General features: G+C 40.6%; 1 protein-coding gene across 4 annotated transcripts in view; it reads right to left on the reverse strand.

Moving 5' to 3' along the window:
- Window positions 1-14,386, reverse strand: part of LOC139653663 (uridine-cytidine kinase-like 1) — a 43,308-nt gene extending 28,922 nt beyond the window's left edge. For 2 of the 4 annotated variants that reach the window (XM_071530576.1, XM_071530575.1), the window contains exons 1-4: window positions 14,289-14,386; window positions 11,602-11,810; window positions 3,870-3,976; window positions 712-882 (exon numbers count right to left, since the gene is read on the reverse strand). In XM_071530576.1, the coding sequence (XP_071386677.1) occupies window positions 712-882; window positions 3,870-3,976; window positions 11,602-11,810; window positions 14,289-14,377 (576 nt within the window). In that variant the 5' untranslated portion in view covers window positions 14,378-14,386. Of the gene's footprint in view, window positions 1-711; window positions 883-3,869; window positions 3,977-11,601; window positions 11,820-12,986; window positions 12,999-14,288 lie in introns of all 4 variants that reach the window. The other 2 variants (XM_071530577.1, XM_071530578.1) reach the window with 2 other exon arrangements.
- Between the last annotated feature and the right edge of the window lie 1,040 nt (window positions 14,387-15,426).

Below are 15,426 nucleotides of genomic sequence, written 5' to 3' on the forward strand. Positions count from 1 at the left end.
TCTCAACCCATAGTGCCAAATCCTTCAAGGGATAGGGCACTGCTCACACTTTCTCAACGCGTAGAGGACCATGAAATCCTTGGATTGAAGTGGAAAAAATGAAAATCGCCAAAAACGGAGCTGCGAGATTTTCATAGGACAACAGCGATATGCGCCATGATAGCATTAGTGCATTAGGCCTCGCTTTCTGATGGACAAGGTGACAAACACACCTTGGAAAACATCTTCGGAATAGCCGCTCGTCACTCCAAGTTAAAAAGTTTCATGCTCCCTGCGCAATGCATGCGCCAAATTCTCCGTCAACGCAAGCTGAGCCATTTGAAGTACACCAAACTTATTGCTGTCTTTTATATGATTGCTAAATTGCCTACACCTTGAATTTCACAATTTCACACCCATACTAATATTTAAAAGGACTGTCAAATAGCCATTTTAAATCCCAATGCTTAAACGGTGGATAATATACTGGACCAAATACACTGTCTAAATTGTTCATCAAGCAATCAACCATACCAGAGCAACCAAGCAAGTACCAAGTACCAGTAAATCCAACTCTTTGCTTGGAAATGGTTGCACGCAATATCGATAAATGACGCCCTGGAGAAACTAGCCCTGTCTGAATGGGGCTAAACACTGGTGCAACACACACATTCAGTCAAACATGACCAGTCATTCAGACAGTTGATCAGTCAGTCAGTCAGAAGGTCTTACCCATTCTTTGCGTCTGCAGTGGGAGGTGAAGTCGTACACCGGGACTTTGACGCTCTTGCCTTTCTTCAGCTTCCTGATGACGGTGACCAGCAGCTCAAAGTCGAAGGCATCGGGGTGGTCGAAGTTATACTCGTTTTTGGCTGCTAGCTCCTGCTCTTCTTTATTCAACACCTGGGACACACAAAAAGGGCAAATTAAGCATGTAAGACTCCAGGCTAAATATATTAACAAAGGGGCTCCCGGCTCCTCAGCTGCAGTTTATTTTTTGGTATGGTGGCAGACACTGGTTAGAGAGACCTGTAACCAGAGGGCTCCAGGTGGGGTTCCATCGCTGTGGGTTTCTGAAGGCCAGTACCGATCTTTTTGGACAGGAACTGCTGACAGCTAATATTTTGTGCCGATATCTTTAAATGTGACTGTTTTTAAGCTGCAGCAATTCCAAATAATTCCAAGGATTCAGTGTTTCCACCAGAACATTATTCTTGTCAGGGTAGAAAAGTCTCCGAAACAGCATTTAGACCATCATGGGGGCACTAAAACTCCATAGAAAGCCATACTAATGAAACTGCCCCTGGTAGTACTAATGCCATGTGGAGAGGTGTCCCCTGAAAAACTAGCATGGTAATGACCCTGGTAACAGTTACTGTAGCCAGCTCTTTGTCACTGGAAAACCCTTTTCGAGTCTTTTAGTGCTCTCCATTTGACAAATGTTGAGCCAATATTGATCCAGAGCCAGGAGCGGTCATGCACAAGTTTCTTTTCCATGCGGCATTTCTTAGTTGTAGGTGGAGGATCGGTAGATGTAGAGTCCGACAGTCCCGGGTTGTACAGATGAGAGTGCCCCCTCCTTATTTATACGCTCACCTGGAGGAACATTTGAATATGTTCATGCCCCCGAAAAATCCAAAACAGTGTGCTACCACCAAAACACAGGCTGTGGACACATATTTCCCCTTAGGTCATTGTCAACAAAAACATTGACAGATGTTCAACAGATATTTTCCAGGAAAATGCATTTGGCCTACAGCTGCAAGGACAAGAATCACTAAGACATTGAGTCTGTATTGCGCTAATGTTGCCATACAAATAATTTCTTTGTATGAAAAAATGGATACTATGCAGCATTACTTTTTTTGTGGGCTAACAACTCTACATGATGCAACCATAAAAAAAATATTCATGCCTACTTGTTTGGAATCTAATAATAGTATTTTAGGTAACACTTGACAATAAGGGTCACTAAGTTAAGGGTTAGTTAATGCTTAATAAGGGTTAGTTAATGTTTAAGGGTTAGTTAATTCTTAAGAAGCATTAACTAACCCTTAATTAACAGTTAACTAATGTGTAATTTACTAATGGTGTTCATGTTAACTAAGGTATTAATTTATACATTATTTAATAGTTTATAAAGATGACTATTAAATAATGTATAAATTTATACCTTAATTAACATGAACACCATTAGTAAATGATTACCAGACACATTAGTTAACTGTTAATTAAGGGGTAGTTAATGCTTAATAAGCATTAAATAACCTTTAATTAATGTATCCTTATTGTAAAGTGTTACCGTATTTTATTTGCATAGGGCTTTTCAAGATACTCAAAGAAACTTTACTTGAGTTAGGCTAAAATTTGCATAAACACAAGTGTACAAATCTCAGAGTTGTGAATTCTAGACTATTTTCTTATATTTTTTTCTTTGACTTTCAACTCTCAAGTTACTTGTGAGACTTTGAGCAAGGGACATATTGACATACTGTTGCAGGCCATAGTACCTAATTTATCTAACTTTTTTGTTTGGTTTTGTTTTTATGACCGGTTGAGACAGGGCAGCGGGGGAAAGGGGGAAGGAATGGGTTGGGGGTGGAGCGGGGTTGTCAAAAGGCATTCTGGGAAACGTAGGAAATCATTAACGGGAGAAGAGGCAGACGAGGCAGGTTGAGGGAAAGGGGAATTTACAACACTTCATCACAAAATAACCCTTGGAATGCACTGAACATCACACACTGATATCTATCAGCGTAGGCATCAGAGGGTGGAGTTTTCCTTTAAGAATTAACCCACCCGACTTAAGACTACAACAACTAGGGCCAATCTATAGAGATGTACAGACATAATGGCTCTTTTGGATTCAGCGAGTAGAAGGAAATTGAGGGGCCATCGACTTCTGGTCCCGATGTGGAGCAGGGGCGTAATTGATATGAATTATTCTGTTTTAGTCGCTTATCGGCCAGGGGGTTTTAGTCATTATGCTGAAATCAGGATTAATGACCCGCTGTCTGCATGGGATTGAGGAGAGAAAAGGGGTTTGTATTTTACATCGGTTTAATAATTCATTTACAAGGGCCGTATCGTTTTAAAATCAATCGATCTTGCGGAACGTCGGACTTAAAATGCTGAGTGGGTACGCTGAAATATCTCAAAGGAACAAAGGAAAAGGATACCAATCATTGTACTCTAATTAATAAGGTATTAGGCACTGTATGTACACTATTCGTTATGAGAACTATGAGAAACCAACTTTCTCTGGTGGATTCCGAATTTCCCTATGTGACCCCGACGTACAATTCCACGACTTTTCCGTGTCATTCCAGTGCTTCCATGACCTAAAAATGTTCCTCCTTCCCGTTTCGTTAATGCCGTTTTTCCAGTCCGCACGTATTGAACATGTTATAGACATTGAATTCTGAAATCTAAATTGAATATATCTGATAAGGTGAAGTTCTACACATCTCACTTTTTGTACATACTGTATATATGGCCTGTAGACCTCCTGTGAAAATCGAACACATATGTACATATATATAAGCTCTAAATTCTTCATATTCTTTCTCATTTGTGGATTGATGACACATCTGAGGGCTCATTAATAAACGTTGCGTGCGCACAAAAAAAAGATACATATGGCACTTTCCACGCAAACATTGGGATTTATATCAAACAACTTGACGTGAGAAAGTACGTGCGTGCGTGCCTCTATAGAATCTTTGACCCAATGTGTACGCACATTTTGGACACACTGAGAAATGGCAATGAATGGAAGGACGAGCACATTTACATGCATATCAATATTCAGACAGGGGCATTCTATCGGAATCTATCTATCCATCCATCGACCTATCGTTCTAACTGTGTTGTCACCTGGGTTTTTGTACCTTGTAGAAAGAGTCCATGGAGAGCAGGACCACCCAGGGAACGTCCAACGCCTCTATGATCTTATTGGCTACCGTGGTTTTCCCAGAGGCACTTCCTCCACACAGACCTATGGGAGGAAAGCAGGAAGAAAATTTGTATTTTTGGCAAGTTCCCCAACTTTGATTGTTTATTTCTGATGATGGGTGTCACCGATTTTCCTTGTAATTACTTTTGAAAGCGCTCTTGATTGTTTTCCTGGTGTTGTTGTTAAGTAATAGGTGTGATAGATGAATTTGGTATCACAAATCACGTAGTCCAGTCTGGGGTTCTCAACGTGAGGTCCGGGGACCACCCGGGGTCCTTGAGGGGGTTCCAGGGGGTCTCCAGTAAATTGATGAATTATTAAACTTCTCCATTATTTTAATTTTCAAGAAGTTAACACAATTAGAGAATGTAGAAGAATGACTGTTTTGATCATAGTTTCTCTGTTATCTCTCTACCTACGATACAGATAGTCATGGAATTCTGGACAAAATCATATCTAACAATGAAAATATCCTCAGATTTGGGTATCAAATGGGGGTCCGTGGCTCTAATGTGGATTAAATTTGGGGTCCTTGATATGAAAAAGGTTGAGAACCACTGTTTTACAGAACACAATAGATATAGCCTATTTGTGTTTCTGTCTTGTTGCATTCAATCTAAATACATACATGTGGATTGTATTATTTATTTATCTTCTCCCATTCATATTTCTATGTATTTTATTACACATATTTGTCATTATTGAGACAAATCACCTCACACATCGGTTTAATCCTCTCCTTTCTCTCTCTCCATTTCCCTTTACCCAACTCGACCTCTTGGGTTAAACACCGCAACAGGAATCCTTCAGGTCAACAATCCTGGGAACTGGGCCAAAAATACATGGTAGCTGGCCGGGGTGAAAAACAGGATATTGCTCTGTGTGTGTGTGTGTGTGTACGGTAACAGAAATAGCCTACGGAGCGACTTCTTCCGATATAAACAACTCACAGTGAAGTGCCGGAGTGAATTTTTTTTTGTTCACATAAGACCCAATCAGGGTGAAAACTGCTGACTGGGAGGACTAGAACTCTCGGATCTGCGGCGAAAAAATTGCACTTCACCTCATTTCTAGATATGGTTATGGCTTTGGAGAGGCTGTAGAAATACCAGTTATGACTTGTAAATTGAAGTATTAAAAAAAGAAATCCCCCCCCGAGCCTATTTGCAGTGTTCCACGTCGATGCAAAAGAGAGGACATATTTTTACTGTGTCGCACAACAATGAAGCCCGGCTACTGAAACTGCCTGTTACAGCAGATAAAGCAGCCTTTCCCATTAGCAATAAAACCCTGACTGTAGAGATAGCGCACAACCTCTGGCTCCCACTCTGCGTCAACACATCTTTTTTCCCCTCCATCTCTTCTTGTTTCCTCCGTCTTATCTCGTCCTCTGTCTCTTTTAACCCTTGTATTTCTCTTCATTTTCTCCCCCTCTCTCCATCTTCCATCGACCTTTGATGCAGTTTGATTTTTTTTTTTTTTTTTTTTTTTTTTTTTTTTAAAACCGGGACCCACGTCAACCACAGCACAGCCGAGTGTGAAATTGTAACCGTTCATTGCGGCCCGCTGACAATAACAGATTGCCTACTAAAGATAATGTCCACCTCTCCCTCCGCGCCGTCCCACTCATGCCAATCTGATGTGTTTAACCACGGGACATTGCTTTGGCAAATGTCAAACGCACACACACACATGCGTGTACATACACACACACACACACACACACAGAGTCTCTCACTCTCTCCGTCACGGTTCATTTCACTGCTGAGACTTGCCCTGAAGCAGATATTTTACCGTGCTGATCAGCAAGATGGTGGCCCGTTGTAAAAAAAAAAAAAAAAAAAAACGCCTGTAGTGAATTGGATGCATCATGAACTCTTAAGATTCCCGACTGGACTACAACATGCACACAGTTATGAGCCCAAGTTGTTAGTATTTCCCAAAAAGTGATTAAATTCGACATTTTGATATATCCGATATGTTTTGATATCGATATTTCGTGAATATCGCGATATTTCCCGCGATATCGAACAACCCCCAAATAAAATATGGGGGAAAAAAATGGAGAAAAAAAAAAAAGCAGTTGTATGCCTCCGCCAATAAACTTTGTTTTATCATTGCAAGGACAGTCTTTATTTATTGAACATATATAATTAATGTGATTATTAGGTCAACTTAAAGGATTTTGGTGTCTGCAAAAGTAAGTGACAGCACTTCCACCGTTTTTGTAGAATGACCCAAGATCGTTTTCTCAGCTACAGTGGTAGGCAAAACATTATGATGTCACAGTGAAGTTGACCTTTGAACTTTTGGATATAAAATGTCATCACTTCATCATTTGATCCTATTCGACATTTGTGTGGAATTTTGTCATAATTAGCAAATGAATTCTTGAGTTACGGCCAAAAATGTCTTTTGTGAGGTCACAGTGACCTTGACCTTTGACCACCAAATTCGAATCAGTTCATCCTTGAGTCCAAGTGGATGTTTGTGCCAAATTTGAAGAAATTGCCTCAAGGCGTTCCTGAGATATCGCGTTCACGAGAATTAAATTTCCCTCAAATCCCTTTGAATTAAATAGTTTTGACTCAATTTGTCCGCTGAGTTATCAATATAATGTACATATTAGACTACCCAGGTGGTACACAGCAAGTTGTATTTTCAGCTCTATTTCTAAATTTTCAGTAAATTATGTATGAGTATTGCAATGTATCACAATATGTATCGTATGGCAATGTATCGTGATACAATCGTATCGTGACCCATGTCTCGTGATACGTATCGTATCATGAGGTCTTTACCAATACCCAGCATTATAAAAAAGACCCCCGCTCCTAGTGGTCAAGCAGCGAAAGAGTGTTGGTGAACTACAGTCACGATGCCGCGTTCATGTCATATCGGATTTAGTAATAGTAATAAAATCACCCACACTTATGAAAAGTGAACAAGTTGTTGCAATAGGTCATCATTGTTCCAGCATTCTGACGAGTTACAACACATGAGCGTTTCCAAGTTGTGGCAAACGTGATGTCATCCTATTCTTTTGTCCAATGAGGGACTTGATGTTGTACTCTGAAGAGGAAACTCATTTGTAATTACTGTTTGTTACAGTTGCTTCACTGAACTGACTGTGGCAAAACACCAGGTTTAGTCATTTTCTGTGCGATGGAGGAAGGAAGGCGATGGGGTGATTAGCGCGCATTCCGCCTGAGAACATGTAATCTGCTGTTATGGCAACAAGGCAGCAGGAGTACAACAAGCCTGAACTACAACATTAAAAGGAACGGTGCATTCCAAAATGAAAATTCGGTCATTATCTACTCAGCCCCATGTCAGTGGAAACTCAGATGAAGTTTGTACGGCCGCTACACACACAGCGAGTTAGCTACTTACCATCTGAGCCTGGTTTATTAGAAATCAAACTTGTGAACACTAGAACAGGGAGGTGTTTTCCTGTTCTCTTATTTGTCATTATTATGCTTAGAGTAAGAGCTGCTCTTGCTTATCATAGGCTCTGTACATAATACCCACGTTTCACCAGGACTAACATTGTGTCGTCATGCTATTTGTTGATTGTTGTCATGCTATTGTTGATTTTGTGTGTCATAAGAGCTGTCTTTTTTGTCTCTATGTAGTGCCGGCTCTGCTTGTATCTGCATATGTTTCACTGTTTTTGTCGTTGATTGTATTTTCAATGTTTTTATTCTTAACGTTTGTGCTTTCAACTATTGCCTGCCCGGGGACTACGGATGAAAATTAGCCTTTTTTTTGGCTAACTCTGGCATATTTTCAGAAATGTTATTAATATGCACTGTCCCTGTCAAATAAAGTAATAAACTAAAACTAAAATCTCCGCCTCAACAATTCGAGTGAATGGGGGGTCTGGTTGTTTAGAATTCCAAAAAGGAAATAAAATGACCATCGAACAAAACAACTCATGTAGCATAATCTATAATCTAGATTATGCCACAGACCTAGATTAGAGCCACAGACCCCCATTTGATGAGATTTTGTCTCTCGGACCCAAATCTGAGAATATTTTTATTGTCAGATATGATTTTGTCCAGAATTCCATGACTATCTGTATTGTAGGTAGAGAGATAACAGAGAAACTATGATCAAAACAGTCATTCTTCTACATTCTCTAATTGTGTTAACTTCATGTAAATTAAATAATGCTGAAGTTTAACAATTCATCAATTTTTCTGGGGACCCCTTGGAACCCCCTCGGGGACCTCTTGTGGTCCCCGGACCCCACGTTGAGAACCACTGATCTAGACTGTAGCCAAACAATTGCACTATGAGTCCAAAAAACAACTACTAATATTATTGTCTCTATATTAGTTTTACAGAAGCTCACAGACCATTGCAATTACTACATATGGATAAATGTGAGTTCCTTCGTTTATGCCTAATTTTTCATCTAAACCTAATTAATTGGTTGTGCAAGTTGGTAAATAAAGGTGTTTGTTTTACTTCTACTACTTTAACTCGAGCTATTACACAATTATGCGAGACCTAAGCCTCACATATACATATTGCTGCACTTTGCTTGTTGTCACACTCTGCTGGATTGGGAGACTCTCACACACTCATACCCTGCCTTGCTGCCTCGCTCTCGTTCAATAAAATACTTTGGCTACAGAAGGCCGAGTCCAGTGAAAACTGTCCAGCTTGCACATTCATACCACAAAACCTCAATTTGCTCCCTCACCTTGCATTGCGGTATATTCCGTCAACCCAGCTGACTCAGGCACTGGTTTATCTTTGTAACTGAGTACAACAGTTCTGTGTTAGCAGGTGTGGAATGCATTAGGTTTGGGAATGAAACTAGATTGATGATGGTGGATGGACAATTAGCCCAACTTTATCCAGGTTCACTGACTCTCTTTTTATTACCTCCGCCAAGGAGGTTATGTTTTCGGTGCCGTTTGTTTGTCTGTTTGTCTGTCTGTTAGCAGGATTACGGGAAAACTACTGACCCGATTTTCATGAAACTTCGTGGAAGGGTGTAGCATGGGCCAAGGAAGAACCTAGGGCTGGGCAATATATCGATATTATATCGATATCGTGATATGAGACTAGATATCGTCTTAGATTTTGGATATCGTAATATCGTGATATGGCATAAGTGTCTTTTCCTGGTTTTAAAGGCTGCATTACAGTAAAGTGATGTCATTTTCTGAACTTACCAGACTGTTCTAGCTGTTCTATCATTTGCCTTTACCCACTTAGTCATTATATCCACATTACTGATGATTATTTATCAAAAATCTCATTGTGTAAATATTCTGTGAAATCACCAATAGTCATCCCTACAGTATTGTCCCAATATCGATATCGAGATATTGTGATATTTGATTTTGTCCATATCGCCCAGCCCTACTTACAACTGAACATTTAGCCCACTTTGTAGAAAATACCGAGATATATATCGTGTATCGCCATTCAGCCTAAAAATACCAAGATATGATTTTTGGTACATATTGCCCAGCCCTAGAAGAACCCATTACATTTTGTAGCGGATCCCGATCCAACTCACGAACAAGCAATAAGAGCACGAACCTTGGCGGAGGTCTGCGCTCTCCGAGTGCCCTTCTAGTTTTTTTATGGTTTGGAACCAAAGAAACACCAGAGCGCAGTTACATTTTTCTTTTAACAAGATTTGCCATCTTGCTGCCAAAAAAAAAAGAGGAACTTGTCTCATGTCCTTCCATAATCACCATGTTATATAAACAGCATTGCTAATTAGGTCATTGATTAGTGACATAACCCATATGGACTCATTGTTAGCAGAAAGAGGCAATGGAGCTCGCCATTTCAAGCAACAGCTGACTTGGGAGCTGGGTTTTTTTTTTTTAACCGGGAAAATCTGTTGAAGTCCGACATTTAAATCTCTCCGGTCATAATGTCCGGTGAAAATAATTCCCTCTAAGCACAATTATTGGAACATTGTGCTCCTTGTTTTACTGAGACTGAGTTACAGCAACAGGTTGAGTTCTGCTCCCAGTCTGTCTCCCGACGAGTAGCTTTGAGTCTCTTTCAGTAAAGTAATAATAAATATTGCTCTACGTGAGCTGATTTAAGTGACATGAGACACAACTGGGGAGGATTTACTAAATTGTTTTGAATGTAGCGTAATGTATTAACCAATCAAGGCCGATGTGTGTGTGTGTCAGGTGAAGGTAAGATGCCTTTGCAGTTTATTTTCATGACTTTTTGCTGGGCTGTGCTTTTTACATATTTACTGTGGTGTTTTTCTTGGTTGTAGGTTGTGTATTTAGCAACTGGCAATGATGATTATTATGATGGTTAACGGGACATATACGTTGCGCCTTTGGCATTGCGTAATGGTGAGAGGGACACGTAGTTTTTGGCATTGCGTAATGGTGACAGCATATGGCTATTTGGCAACAAAATACATGTCAGGAACGAAGTAAAGTGCAAATCTTCATAGTAGAGGATCCTATTTTTCTATTTTGCATGGTAACGTTGTGTGTGTGTTTGAGAGAGAGAGCGTTATGCACGTGAGTCTATTGACGGGACTTATTTTATTTGGAATATAATGTATAAGCAAAAGTAGCCTACTTTTCAATAAAAGATATTATAAATCTACATGCCTTGATGATGTCATTCTTTATACAGCCTGCCTATCAATTGTTTTTAAGCTCAATAAACACAGACAATATTTGACCGGAATTTCTCCCGTTTGTCCGGGGACATTGAAATCTTCCAGAATCTTTTCAAACGGAAACCCTGCTTGGGAGTCAATATTGTCCGTGGGTCCAAGTACTACTGGGATGTAAGAGACAAATTATATATAGGTCCAAAATCACTAAATTTATCTTTAATAGCTTCAATTTTAAATGTTTAGAACTATAATTTGAATTTGCCCATGCACATAATTTCAGCTAGTCATCTGGATGGTAAAATTATTTACTGGGAGCCGCGGGACTCCGGGGACCAGCCAGTAGGGCTTAACGATTCTGAAAAAATATCTAATTGCGATTATTTTGACTGATATTGCAATTGCGATATGATTTGCGATATTAGAGGGAATGATCATTTTTACATCATTATTCTCATTTTCATTGAAAAACGTATTAAAATGATTATGGTGTGATTTTTGCGGGGATCTGTGCCAAACAAAGATGTTTTCTTAAGTCTGTAGAATATGATGTGTAGGCCAGGACATCTCTGCAGCACCACAATATTTACTTTAAAATGCTATTTTGACACATTTCACCTTTAACAAATATTGCGGCATTTGAAAATTGCAGTAGGCCATATTGCGATTTCGATAAAATTTCGATTAATTGTTCAGCCCTACCCGCCGGTGTGAATGTACCACACCAACACTTTCTTCAAGTGGTTCAAATGCCAAATGTAGCAGCTCTTGTGGTCTTTTCCGTCACTTTCTCTTTTTTCTTGCGGCCAAACTGTTAAAACACACTTTCCACCGTCCCCTCCTTTTATTGCTTATTGTGTATTCTATTTGTGTGCTCATATCCCACTCTTTTTGTCCAGCTGAATCCTGCCGCAACGATCTATTTTCCCCACAGGGATCAATAAAGTTTCATTTAATCTAAAGAGTGATCTCACCACTGGTTATATAGTCCTTGTAATCCAGATGCCAGGTGAGCGTTCATGGAAAAAAAAAATCTCACCGATGACGAAGGCCTCTTTGAAGGTGGTCCCGGTGACGTTGTACCAAGGCGGCCTGCCGGCGGTGTAGATGGTCCTCTTGTTGGTCCTCAGCAGCGGGGGCTCCGTCTTCGATTGGCTGGTGGTCCGTTTCCGCGGCGACAGCGACGGGGTCAAGGGGCAGCGGGGGGCGTGGCTCGGGAGGCCGTCCAGGGAGTCGTCTCCGCTCCCGCTGGCGTCGCGGATACCATGACAACAAGATGGACAGAGAGTTTATCAGTGGGCCAGATTTATCGAATGGATCATATGGATCTATGGAATCATATGGTTGAAATCAATATCATGACAATCGTAAGGATTTTTCTCGATATCAATATATATCACGACATGGTTCATGTATGCAAAATTACGTTAAATAATCAAATGAATGTTCATCTCATTGAACCGAATGGTAATGTTAGGTGTGATGTCAAACAAAACAGAAATATTCAAATAATATTCCTACCATACCTCATTTTATTAGAGTTTATAAGTAAAATTTGCTTGTCATCATCAATTTAGACAGCAGAAATGTGTGTCACGATATCAAAATATCTTCATATCATCACGATATGACTCCACTGAAAGACGATAAATGATAATATTGAATTATCGCCCAGCCCTACATCAGTCTAACCCTAACTAATATAAATGCTAACAACAGTATGGAACAGGAACTGACTCTTATTTACAGCTGTATGAATGAGAATGAATGTCACAGTCTAGGCCCTGTGGCTAGTAACTTGTGTTATGTGCTGGTTGCCATCAGAGATGCCTTGTAAGCTCACAGCTGCCCCCATGCTACTGCTCCAGTACAGGCAGGTCAAGACTCTCCAGGGTATCTGCAGGTCTCACAAAGCCGAAACATATTGACCAGAATTGAATTTAACACCGATCTGAAACCAAAAATAAAGAAACAAAGCTGTCAAAACCTGCCTAATTCTGAATGAACACAGCTAATGAAAGTTGTGTTCAGGGACATGGAAGTCCAATTGTACTACTAACCCTATTCTCTATTAATCTAAGAGAGGAGACAAGGCTTCTGATGACTGGATTTAAGACATTGTAATCGTTTTTATGGCCTTACATTTAAATTTAGAGACTTTTATGAACTTTTGAAAGACCCGCAGATACCCCGCACTCACTGTCCTGCAGAGAGAGGAAGAGAGGGAGTCCATTCTAGCGTCTCCCTCTCGGACAGTCTCTCCCTCCGCAGTGAAGGCTCTGCTGTCGGTGTGGTTGAGGGGGAGGCGGGGGGGCACTCGCCGACCCTCCCCAGGAAAAGCACACCGCTTGCCCCCCTGGACACAGCGTCATCGGCATACGGGGCCGGCCACTCGCATGAGTAAGGCTGTCATCACTTGGCTGGAAGATGCTGCGGCTATAGTCACGACTCCCTCCTTCTCTCTTGTATGGAGCGAGCGTCACACCAAACCCCATTCAAAAAACTAGCGGTTTAATCGGCAAATGTAAAAAATGAACTATCCCTTTAAGCGAGGCTAACTGCCAGATTTTTTGAATGGAGTTTGGCTTAACGTTCTCTCCACACAAGAGAGAACAGCACACAGCAGAGCTAGTCTATCTCGAATTACCTGCCTAATTCAGCATAAACCTTCAATTATCCGTGGCTGTCCTGTATGTGAATAGAGGAGAGCTATCGTAAATACCCAGAAAATATCTGAACGGAAATGTACTGACACACTCTCTCCCACACCCAGCTACAGGATATCCCGGTTCCCACAGCTAGGGCAGCGTAGCACGGCTCCCAGACAAGACACCTGATACCTCTCCGCATCCTCGGTGCCACGTCCGATGAATCAGCGAATACCCGGCCAGAGTAGCCACAAAGTAACAGCTTTGAGGATAGCAGGGCGACCGACCGGCTACATGTCATGCGTGTCGTTCGCTTATAGGGAGAAAACGTCACGCCGAGCGCCATTCAAAACCAAGACAGCTTAATGTTTCCTTCCCTATCGGCAGAGGTACATTACCTGGTAGAACATGACATTAGACCTTTTACCACCACTGGGCCCACTCTTTAATTCGGCATACATTCAGTTCACCAAGCAGCACCTATTTCAATTATATTTCAACTTCTAATATCGGTTCCCCGGGTATTACCACAATCTTCCTCCACAAAAAGATACAGTTTTATTCAGATAAACTACTGCTTGGTGGGTCACTTGTACGCCGAATTTACCATAAGGTCTTAACGATAAGTAAATACTCTCAAATCATGTTCTGCCGCCTATGTGTGTTTGCCGATAAGCAAATCTGCATTAAATTGCAAGATTTTGAATGGAGTTTGGCATGACGTTCTCTCTACAGAATCTTATGGGCGCTAGGGGTAGCATCCAGCCAGCTATTTAGATGTTCGAACTCTACTGTAATATTACAAACGACTCGCTACTAACTTTATGCGACCACAGCCGCTTTGTCGAACATTTATTCTTATTATGTTTCTGAAAATGTTGCTAGTTTCTTTCATATCACCCGGGTTAGCCTTGGCTTTTGTTCATACCAGCCACGCTGACAAGGCGGTGGGAAGACTGTGTGGGAGCTAGCAGGCTAGCCAACGTTAGCTAGCTTTAACGTTAGCTGTTTCCACTGCAGTGCTCCGTTAGAGCGGTTTAGTGCTCCGTGCCAGAGCCAGTCGTCCTCTACTCGCTACCTGTCAGATCTGGACATAGACCTGTCTTCTTCCACTCCTTCATCTCGGTGTTGCTGCGTCTGTTCCGTGGTGCTGCTTGTCGTTGCCATGTTTCCATATCTGTCAGAGCGGCGCGGAAACCAAACAGACGGACGTCGTGACGTAAATTAACGTAGGCACATGCCGCATTCAAGTCCGATGGGAAAGTACAGTGAGTTTGTGACCACACATTTTAAAATGCCAATAATGGACACAGCTGTTTGCTGGGATTTTGCATTGTGGTTGACATTGCAATGTTTGATTTACTGTAAAACATGAACTCATAAGTATAACTCCACAAAGTGCATGCGTGTGTGCACATGTATGAGTGAAAAAGCTGATCAAGAGCAACTAAAGCCTACAGACAACCTCAATCCTGGTGGCTGAAAAGAATTGACACCGTCTTTTCCCACACGCCCTGAATGCGGCGTGAAGAGTGCTGATCATGAATAATGACAAATGTGTTATTTTAGTGTATGCGTGTTGTGCACGTGCCTGATCAAACACCACAAACACCACAGCCTTGGAGCCATGCCAAACTCTCTTGTATCATAATAACTCATACAAACATTTCCTTCAAATATTGATTTGCATATTGTTTTGCATTACAGTTAAATAAGTACGCAGCATTAGCAGCATTTTAAATTGAGACCGAAGGATTTTATAGTAGCATCATCTTTTTCTTATACTTATGAGCCATAAAATTGGTAGGCCGACCAATAAAGTTGCGACCAAGTTAAAACAGAATTGATTAGCACTTTTTTTTAGCCTGATATAAATCTGTTCATCTTTTCAGACTGACATATTTATCTTGTTAAATTTACATAAATCTGTTTATCTTTTCAAACAGACATAATTCTGTTTATCTATTCAAACTGACATAACACTATTTATATTGTTAATCTGACATAAATCTCTCTGTTTTCAAATTGACATAAATCTTTTTATCTTGTGGGTTAGATTGACGTAAAACTATGTTTGTACTGACATAAATATGTTTATATTTATAGATTGACATAAATCGTTTATATAGACTGATATAAATCTGTTTATCTTTTAAGGCTGACATACATCTGTTTATCCTTTTTAGAATGACAGAAATCTGTTTATCATTTTAGAA

The sequence above is a fragment of the Centroberyx affinis genome, unplaced genomic scaffold (assembly GCF_046629955.1).
Source record: "Centroberyx affinis isolate AG114_WGS23_722 - 3 ecotype Tasmania unplaced genomic scaffold, CSIRO-AGI_Caff_v1 ptg001945l_1, whole genome shotgun sequence".
NCBI lineage: Eukaryota > Metazoa > Chordata > Actinopteri > Beryciformes > Berycidae > Centroberyx > Centroberyx affinis.